Here is a 10,225-nt window from a genome sequence, read left to right on the forward strand (position 1 = left end):
AGCGATGGCTACGAACTTGTACTGGTTTTAATTGAGGTTGGTGGTGGAGTTTGTTTGTATCGGGGTAGTACTGAGAAATTGTTGGTTTGAGTTTGGGGAAATGAGTGGAGGGTGGAGGGTTCTGTAAGTTCGTGTCGATGGAGAGAAATATTTTAGTGAAGATCGAAGGAAATTCTGTAGCGTCGACATAATGGTGTTATACTGAAAAGAGGCAAGAGAAGACGCTTACGGTTTATTTGGAAAATTAAAAGGTTCGTTGGAAATGTTGATCTGAATTGTAAAATTCGATAGAAACTTATGGGATGACCTAATAGAAAGTTAGATGTATAATTTATTTATTAAGTTAAGGAATTTCTTAATTATTTGCGTGAAGGATTGAAATGAAATGGTCAGTTTGAATTGTAGGAGTTATAGTTAGTTTGTTATATCTTTGTTATTAAAGAAATTCGGTGTAATTAAAAGTGTCACAAATTAATAAAACCTGTATGAATTATAGTAGTGATTGTAAAAATAAATGATATGCTGGTATTCATTTTCTTAGTTTCCTTGCCGTGATAATTTTACTTTGGAATATTCTTCGCAACTCAGAAGTTCGATACAATTAAAAGTGTCACGAATCAATAAACTCTCCACAAGATTTCAAAACCTACCTACAGATTCACAAAGCACCTACAACCCAGAGCTCAAAATCTCCCCAAACCACAGTCTCAACAATCATCCGCAAAAAAATCAAGATCGCGAAAGGATCGAAGCTTTCGCTACCCGCGCGTCGACGTCATAGCCACGCCGACTCGCGGCCGTTTAGGAACTTCTGTACGTGTGTTAGGCGTCGCCCACACCCTGGCCAACCACCCTCTCCTGGAAGCACGTCGAGCGTGTTGAAGAACGACCCGTGATTCCAGCTAGTATGGCTACGGTCAGGAGAGATAGGTAACTCCGACAGCCAATCGGGCAGCAGCCCCTATACGTGCGTATACACAAGCGGACAGACGCACTGTGCACACACACACACACACACACGCTGGCGCTGACACACACAGGCACACAAGCAGAGTGAACACGAACGGGGTGCTTTCGCGGTACCCGCCCTTCCCAGCGAGATGAGTAGCTACGCCGAGGCTCGAAGCCACCTCGTCACGGAGAACGCTTCGAGACTTCGCGCGACTCCCTCGGCATCGTGTCAGAACGACCATCGGTCCAGTCGTCCGTCTGGGGATGCTCGACTTTGATCAGCCGCGAAGGATGGGCACAGGTCAGTTCGATAAGGCATGCCTCTCTTGCTTTTCTCCTTGGTGATACATATACTGCTATATACGTTAAGAGTGGTTCGCCGGCTCCCCTGTATAAAAGGGTACCAACGTGCCTAATTAGACAAGTGTTACGCGTGAAATTTCTTTGTTTTTTTCTTGGTTTCTGTTCTATGGGTAATAAGTTTGTTTTTTTTCTTTTTCTTTTATAGTTAAGCGGTTTTCAAGTTCCGATGACTTGGTGACTTGACGACTGGGTAGAGCTTTGGCCTGTCGACGATTGTCCGCTTTGCGTGCGTGCTCAAATGGTTCGTTCCATTAGTTCTGTTTTTTATGGAGAATTTAGTTTTGTTTTGTTTTTTTTTTTGGGTGTTTGGAAGATGTTCATGTAACTGCTGTTTCTTTTTTATTTATTGCTAGTTGTTGGTTGTTCGGTTGGTGGTCTACGGTGATGATATACGGGGATTCTGGGTTAGAATTAGTGATTGAATTTGGATTGAGGAAGTTTGTTGTGAATAAGAGGATGGTTGTTCGTCGTTTGCATCGAGTGTTACGTTTCACTTGATTTTTAGTTTGAAAATCAGGCAGTAGTTTCCGAAGGTAAATTTGTGGTGGAATATGATACACGGTTTTATAGTTTTCGAAGTTACTTTGAAGTGTTTTTGGAAGATATTTGTATTTAATTTCTCGCGATAGTGGAAATCTTCGGTGTTCGAAATTGTATTCGAAATTTTGACCGTGGTTAATATACGTGCATTTACAGAATGTTTTTTATTATGTTTGCAAGTTACACGTATATTTTTTAATCTGTATTATTGCTTTAGTAGTTAAGTACTCCGTCGTTCATTTACTAAGTTTCTTTTGAAATGATCATTTGGAACAGTGTATTTTAGGGAATAATGATCACACTTTTAAGGTGATTCATCTTATAAGTGAGAAATACTTTCTTGCAAAATATTCTAAATATTCTAAATATTTTCTTATCACGTCGGAGTTAATATTAATTCAAACTGTTCAAATTGCACACAAATATCAAAATTTTCGTTACTATTACACAAATTTTTCCAAATTACCATTCAATTTCATAAAATGCAAAACATCCCAAAATTCAGAATGCAATTATCATTTCCAATAGATCAATACGAAACACAGATAGTTTCACAACGATACAAATTATAGCAATTTCTCCAGTAAAGTAATCCCACGGTAATCACTTTTAAACAGAAAATATTTGCACCTAGTAAAATTAGTAAAACAAGAATTCTCTGTATCTTCTTATCGTGTATATGAAATTTATCCATCTCTTTTCGAGCCATTCTACGAATAAATTTCACACAGACGATTCCTCGACCTCTCTCTCTCAGTAAAAATATAAAGTTTCAACATTTATAAAACGAATCATTTCGACGAAACTCGAATAAACGACTGAATAAACAAGATTACCAGTAGGATCAGCTTTGAAATACCATAGAGACCTAATCTCTCTGGCTATTGAAACCGTTTACACTTAACCGACGCGCAGGATATAAGACAACGGCCGTATAAGTGTGAACGTCGAAGGAGGTAATCTGTTGGGGTTGAAGCAACTCGACTGATCGGGTTAGGTTGGTAGGTGTCTGGTGTGAGAAGAAGGCGGTTGGTTCCCCAGGCCAGAAACGGAAGCTTTGGTTGGCTTAGGCATGGCCGTGTTTTTCTTGCCGCGGATCATTAGGACGATTAGGGTTCCTCCGGAAAGGGGGAGAACAGATTAACGCTCGAGCTCTTCTTGCGGTCCGCTTCGCTTTCTTAAATGGACTCCTCTTTCCGCTAGCTTTTCACGTTTTTAAGTTCTCCGCTTTCTTCCGCATAAAAGTCCTCCGCGATACTATTCTCACGGCGGATTAATCGCATGGTCAACCCTTTTTTCCCCCGAGGGACAAATTGAAAATGTGATTTGCAACGTTCGGAAGAGACCACGTACGTGTAATACTTTCACAAGAAAAGAATTCTATTTGTAAATGTTGAAAATTTTATTTGTAACATTTAAAAGACAACAGGTTTAGAAAATTTTTATAGTCAATTGAATTTGTAACATTTAAAAGATTTTTATCGTCGTTTAATTTTTTTAGCTTCTTCTGAATTAGTTTTGCTTCAATTAGTGAAAATTCCCTCTCGTAATCTTGTGAAAGTTGAATAGAGTGAAACACGTGTCGGTAGAATTTATTTGTAAATATTTCTTCCTGTATAATGTTCATTTTTTTTTTTATAATTGCATTGCTATAATTGTGAAGTTATTAACGATGGCCAGAATGGAGTTGAAAGAATATACGCATGCATGTACGAGAGAGAAAGATTTCGTAGGGCAGCTTATCCGAATGCGTTGTATCGTAGAATAAGGATTAAGTAGAAATGTCCGTGCTTGGTCAGACGCACAGAGAGTTACGTACCGTATGTACCTCCTATTAGCCACAAACGTAATCAATGAATTTGTTTTGTCATTTCAATGTTTTACGCGGTGTTGAGAAATAGATTGAATTATGGAAAATGTAACTTTTATATTCTTCACGTATCATATTTTAGAAATTAACTCATTCGAAAATTGAAAATAACGCATAGACATTATTCTTTAGAAAGAATATCATCAATCGTGATATTTCACAGTAGCTTCTTATCTTCCGATTCTGTTTTATTAGAAATTAGAGCTAATTGTTTTTAATTTATGAAAATACTATGAAAATTTAATCGTACGTTTAATTAAATTCATACATCAATGCAACTTATACGCTATATACTTTCGTACAATTTTCAAATATTCTTAGGAGTGAACAATAATTTCTAATATGCTCTTCAATTGATTATCGTAAATTGTAGTCCGATTATAGTATGAGAAACGGATAGAATCTTAAAAGTGATTTCATTTCCGGGAATGTTTTGCCTTTGTATAGAGACATATTTAAAAAAGAACCTTGAGAGAAACAGAAACTATCGTTAATACTTGTTAGACTTTCCGTTTTTCCATTAAGTCAATTTCTGTTGTAGGGGACAGATTACTTGATATACCGTGTCTGGTATGCGGTGACCGTAGCTCTGGAAAACACTACGGCATCTACAGTTGCGACGGTAATTATCAAGCTCTTCTGTACATTAACTTTTCCTAAATAGACACTTCAACAAACGTTCATTTGCCGTCTATAACAAACAACAGATTCGTTGATTACAATTTCGCTTTATTTTAACATATCGATTCATTCGACAGCCAACCGAAACACATAATTCAGTTTCACGATCATTTTTTTACAGATTCAGTTTCGTTCCTGAAAACTTTTTCGAGAATGAAATTCGTTATTTTAATTATCGATCGAAAGTATCATATGATTATAGACAATTATAGACATCTGTGCTGTGGTCGTGATCTATCCGACGGTGTATAATATTTATTCGATCGTTTGATATGAAATGTTGGATTTTTAATCGTTCGAAAATTGATCCTTGAAAAATTCTAAGCCCTCTCGTGTTAATTTAAATTTCATACAATTTTTAGTAAGTTACTATTGAAGAATTTAAGGTCGATAATTTTAATTTCCCCTAAATTCTTTGGTATTAATTTAAATTTCACATTAATTTTAGTAAATTACTTTTGAAGAGATCTGAGGGTAATAATTTCCATTCCTCCCAAATTCTTTGGTACTAATTTAAATTTCGCAATGTTTAATAAATTACTATTGAAGAATCTAAAGTCACTGATTTCCATTTCTCCCAAAATTCTTTCGTGCTAATTTAAATTTCACATAAATTTTAGTAAATTACTATTGAAGAATCTGAGGTCAATAATTTACATTTCCCCCAATTTCTTTGGTATTCATTTAAATTTCTCAATTTTCAGTAAATTACTATTGAAGAATCTGAGGTCAATAATTTCCATTCCTCCCAAATTCTCTGGTACTAATTTCAATTTCACAATCTTTAGTAAATTACTATTGAAGAATCCAAGAGTAATAATTTTCATTCCTCTCGAATTCTTTCGTATGAACTTAACTTTCACAATTTTCACTAAATAACTATTGAAGAACCTAAGGTCAATATTTCTTTAAATTAAAAAAGAAAACAATTCTCATTCCTCTCAGAGATATCCAACATCTCCTATCACACGATAGAATCCTTAAAAATTTCTCGTCTCTCAGAGTACGATCAATCGATTAGTAACGCGACGTTCGAACCATTCTATGTTGACCAGGTTGTTCAGGATTCTTCAAGAGGAGCATCCACAGCAATCGAAGGTACATGTGCAAGGGTACCGGTTCCATGAAAGGAAACTGTCCCATCGACAAGACACACAGAAACCAATGCCGTGCATGTCGGCTAGCCAAGTGTTTCGAGGTTAACATGAACAGAGACGGTAAGTGATGAGATTTCGATAAATATTCTCATAGCATCGTCCGATCAGAGATGTTTCCTATAAAAAAAGGTATCCGAGATGCTACCACGCGCGAGGAAACATTACCACGAACACATAGGACACGGGGAACGGCCTAATGGCGTGCTTGCTTGTCAAGAGGAGAGGGCCTCGAAGAGCTCCGAAACAGAGTCAGGCTGTGAAAACCGTCTTTTACCCCCGCGGACTCTACGCCGTGACAATTATAGTAGAGACGAAAGAAATAGGCTTTCATCTTAAGTATATCGCACACAAGTCGACTCGTTTTCTTGTCTTACTGACTCTCTCACATCAGCTTCAATATATCATTGTCGATGTATCCAAGTGTTCTAAGTTATAGAAACACGATTGAACGTTCACTGAAAGATGTAATATGCTGGAAAACTTTTGCAAAAACGCTGTATATGTAATTAATCATTGTAAACGATAATGGTGCAAAATAAATTGTTTTGTTTTTTCTTCCAAATAAACGGACATTTTGTAGAGTGAAACTTTTTTTAATCTCTTCGTAGGAGATACTACTTGTTATTGACGATTTATCTTAATTCAGCTGTTAGGGTGATAGGATACTAGGTGATATTGAATAGTCTATTTCTTTTGTCTGCACTATAGCGACGAATAGCTTGTTTAATTTATATCTTCTCCACCTGCTTTTCTTCTATTTCTTTTAAGAAACTTGCGTTAGAGCTCGCGATGAAATAATTGCACTCTTTGGAATTTCTAGTTTTTCAATGTTAAATATGATTGCATATTAGTAGAATTTCTTTTATTTTGTTTTTCAGATTTTAATGAATTCTGAAAAAATGTGCTATCACTTTGCAGCGAATTTCGGTAGAAAACGAGGTAGAATTCGCGGTAAAGATTGAACGTTTTTCGTGATTTCTCTAGTGTTGTTCTTTTTTTTTTTTTTTTTTGTGAAAGTAGGAGATACTACTTGTTATTGACGATTTATCTTAATTCAGCTGTTAGGGTGATAGGATACTAGGTGATATTGAATAGTCTATTTCTTTTGTCTGCACTATAGCGACGAATAGCTTGTTTAATTTATATCTTCTCCACCTGCTTTTCTTCTATTTCTTTTAAGAAACTTGCGTTAGAGCTCGCGATGAAATAATTGCACTCTTTGGAATTTCTAGTTTTTCAATGTTAAATATGATTGCATATTAGTAGAATTTCTTTTATTTTGTTTTTCAGATTTTAATGAATTCTGAAAAAATGTGCTATCACTTTGCAGCGAATTTCGGTAGAAAACGAGGTAGAATTCGCGGTAAAGATTGAACGTTTTTCGTGATTTCTCTAGTGTTGTTCTTTTTTTTTTTTTTTTAGTGAAAGTAGTATTATTCGATTACTGTCGAAGCACGAATCTTCGATTCGATTAGACTGAATTTAGATATTAGCAATCTTGTCGCAATTCCCCCGTGGTTTCACGGATCAAAGATTTTCAAGCCACGAATACCCCGCAAAGAAAGTGACTTCAGCGGCTATTGGTCAGACAAACCCTCCTAAGCAAACGTAGTCGTGGACTTTAGTATAACAGCAATCGTGGTTAAATAGTCTATTTGTCGTTGGTTTTACATCAAAGGATACATTTAATCTGTAACAGGTCTTCGCCTAAAAAAACATTCTAATCTGTGGTAACTTTCTTCAATTGAAATTTGACAAATTTATAAATTTAACTATTTCCAATTCAACGTTTAAACTACTATACATCATTCTTCTCAACAATTTAACTTGCAAAATATTGCAAAACATCACCTGAAAGTAACAATCTCACACAAATTTGATACTTTTAATTTTTATTTAAATTTTTATTTCATTACGAGCTGAAAATTGGTTTAAAACAATTTCTCCTCGAGACTAAATGAAAAATAAATGGTTCTCAACAATTTAACTTGAAAGATGTTACGAAACATCATCTGAATGTAACAATTTCACACAAATTTGATACTTTTAATTCTAATCTTATCATGAACTGAAAATAGGTTTAAAACAATTTTCCCTCGAGACTAAGTGAAAAATAAATGGTGTTCGAATCTGTTTCACACTTTTTCTAAAAAGATTAAATTTTTCATGGAAATTGCGTATATCGCATAGCACGGTGCGTGTCTCTATTAATCGACGACACGAGAGACTTCAATAGGAGTGGCTCGAATGTGGAGACTCAATAACGATTTTGCAACGTCATACCACGTTTCGGTTTTTCCCATGATCTCTCACTTGATCGTTACTTCGCGTTCCCATCTCTCGATATTTCCCCGCAGAATTCACGATACACCACGCCGTGTATACTCTTCGACGAAGAGTATTCGCGACCATTTCCATTTAATTAATTAATCGCTCGAAAACGCGTAATCTCCTTTCGATGCAGCATTACATTATGTCCCCAATGAAAGGTTCAACAGTAATTAACATCTATTCGCTGTAAATTTTCTTGTTTTCCTTGTAAAACATTCCGTAAACATTGTGTTACTTTCTTCTTATATGTACATACATATCCTAGGATATTTTATTATTCGAGTTTCTTTTTTTTTTTTTTGTTAGAAATGAATTAGAAATTTTTAACGAACCAACAAATCTCTCTCTGATAGTTTCAAGTATTTCACTGTGTATCGATTTGAAGCGGTATTCTGCGTGCCAAGGTAAATCCGATTTGATATCGATAAGTACACGACTATGTATAATCCTGGCTTGATATTTCAACTGAATACGGTGTCATGGGTATATGCATAATTAATGGATTCTTGTTCAAATCAACGGTTCACGCGATACGCATTATTTCTGTAATGCATTCACTTTGAATCCTTATTGAATTTTAACCGGCTTCTACTTTTCGTTTTCAAATTCAACGATAGCTTCGATCGTTACACTTTTTCTATCACTGATACGCTGATTTATATTCTAAATTATATTTGCAAGAAATTTATGTTTCAAGTGAAAGGTTTAAGAAAGGTAAAATTTTATATACATACAGGAAGGAAGGTGTATTTAAATTTTTCGGTTTTATCACGATATCGATATGTTCTTTGTAACGTAACACACGTAAGGTTCTTTTTATTTCACGAGGGAATAATATAGGAAACATTTTCTAAGACGATTTTTTACGAGCATGAATTTTATGTAAGTTATATTACACAAGAATTTCTAGAGATGTTTTATACGATATTCGTGTAAAAGGATTTTAGATATGTGACGTTTCGTTGATGCTGTCGATCGCTTCTTGCATCGATTCTTCGAGTTTCGAAATACACTTTGCTGTATGCTGTTTAATACTAATTTTCTTCACATTCCATATTCGTTATGGGAAAGAAATCCACTTCTCTTAAAATTCTATCTGTGCACTATTACCAGAGAATATTTGCAAAGTACCGTGCATACGTAACATAAAAATTTGCAAACTACTGTGCACACATCACACAGAAATATGCAAAGTACACACATCACCTAAAAATTAAAGTATCGCAAATAAAGTAAACTACATTGAAAGTCCAACTGAAAAGACCAGAAAATCCAAGGAAAGTGCATCGTCAACACAGCACATAAAAGCTCAAACCAAAAGACAAGGATGCCCGGATAAAGTACAAGATTGAAAAGGCAGCCGCGAGAAAGGTTCAAAGCAGAGAAGCCTGATCAAAAGCAGAATCATGAGCAAGAAGCACGTACGTAAGGCGAAGCAAGAAAGCATAGAAAGAAAGACTGAACGAGAAAATAGGAAAAAAAGGAACAGAAAGAAGAGAAGAAGAAGAAGAAGAAGAAGAAGAAGAAGAAGAGGAGATAAAGAAAGGCAGAGCATATTCAAAGGAAGGCAAAGAGAGAGAGAGAGAGAAAGAGAGCCGGATGAGAGATAGAGGTACATATCGAAAGAGAAAGGCAGCCAGGGGCGGACCAGACCGCTCGATGGGGATGAGGGTGGCCAGGGTGTCGGGGGTGTTTAATGCAGGACGGGTGCTCTGGTTCCCAGCGGTTGCTGAGGCTCCAGACGCGAGTAAGAGAGGAGATTCAATTAGTGGCAGAGCTTCCTAACGTTAAGGAGACTCCACACGAAGTGAGGTGAGCCTCTCGTTCGCGCGTTCCTCGCTTCACCCCTTTCTCTGTCTCTCCCTCGGTTTGCCGCCCCCCTTCTTTCACGGTCATCATCCGCGAAAACGCTCGAGTATGTGCTTGTTGCCGAGACTACGTTTCCTTCGGTTCTTCTTACTTCTTCCTTGGAGAATTAACGAATGTTCGTAGAGATAACCGACGAGGATGAATCATGCGCACGAAAGGGGTTGTTTTTTTAGGATCGAGGTGATTCTTGATGAGGGGTAATGGTTGAGGTTCTTTTTTTTTGTGATGATGTGGATGATTAGAAGAGGTTGAGAAAATTTGATGTAGTGTTGGAAAATTTGTTTGAAGAAGAGATGTTGTTCTGATATCTGATGGGAGTTAGGATATTGCTCCGCGAAGTGAGAAGTTCGTAACATGCTAATAGAAGCAGGTGTTTGGAGCATGTTACTGTACTGAGTTCGAGGTTTAATGATACTGCAAAATATAGGAGGGTGTTCGGATTTAGTTTTGGTTAAATGTGCTA

At 36.3% G+C, this 10,225-nt stretch overlaps 1 protein-coding gene across 1 annotated transcript in view; it reads left to right on the top strand.

Annotated features, from left to right (window-relative positions):
- The first annotated feature begins 1,215 nt into the window (after nucleotides 1-1,215).
- The window catches only part of LOC108577595 (nuclear receptor subfamily 2 group E member 1), a 23,745-nt gene continuing 14,735 nt past the window's right edge, over nucleotides 1,216-10,225 (top strand). The window contains exons 1-3 of the mRNA XM_017940778.1: nucleotides 1,216-1,252; nucleotides 4,266-4,346; nucleotides 5,461-5,622. Of these exons, the coding sequence (XP_017796267.1) occupies nucleotides 1,216-1,252; nucleotides 4,266-4,346; nucleotides 5,461-5,622 (280 nt within the window). The remainder of the gene's footprint in view (nucleotides 1,253-4,265; nucleotides 4,347-5,460; nucleotides 5,623-10,225) is intronic.

This window comes from Habropoda laboriosa, unplaced genomic scaffold (assembly GCF_001263275.1).
Source record: "Habropoda laboriosa isolate 0110345459 unplaced genomic scaffold, ASM126327v1 scaffold578, whole genome shotgun sequence".
NCBI lineage: Eukaryota > Metazoa > Arthropoda > Insecta > Hymenoptera > Apidae > Habropoda > Habropoda laboriosa.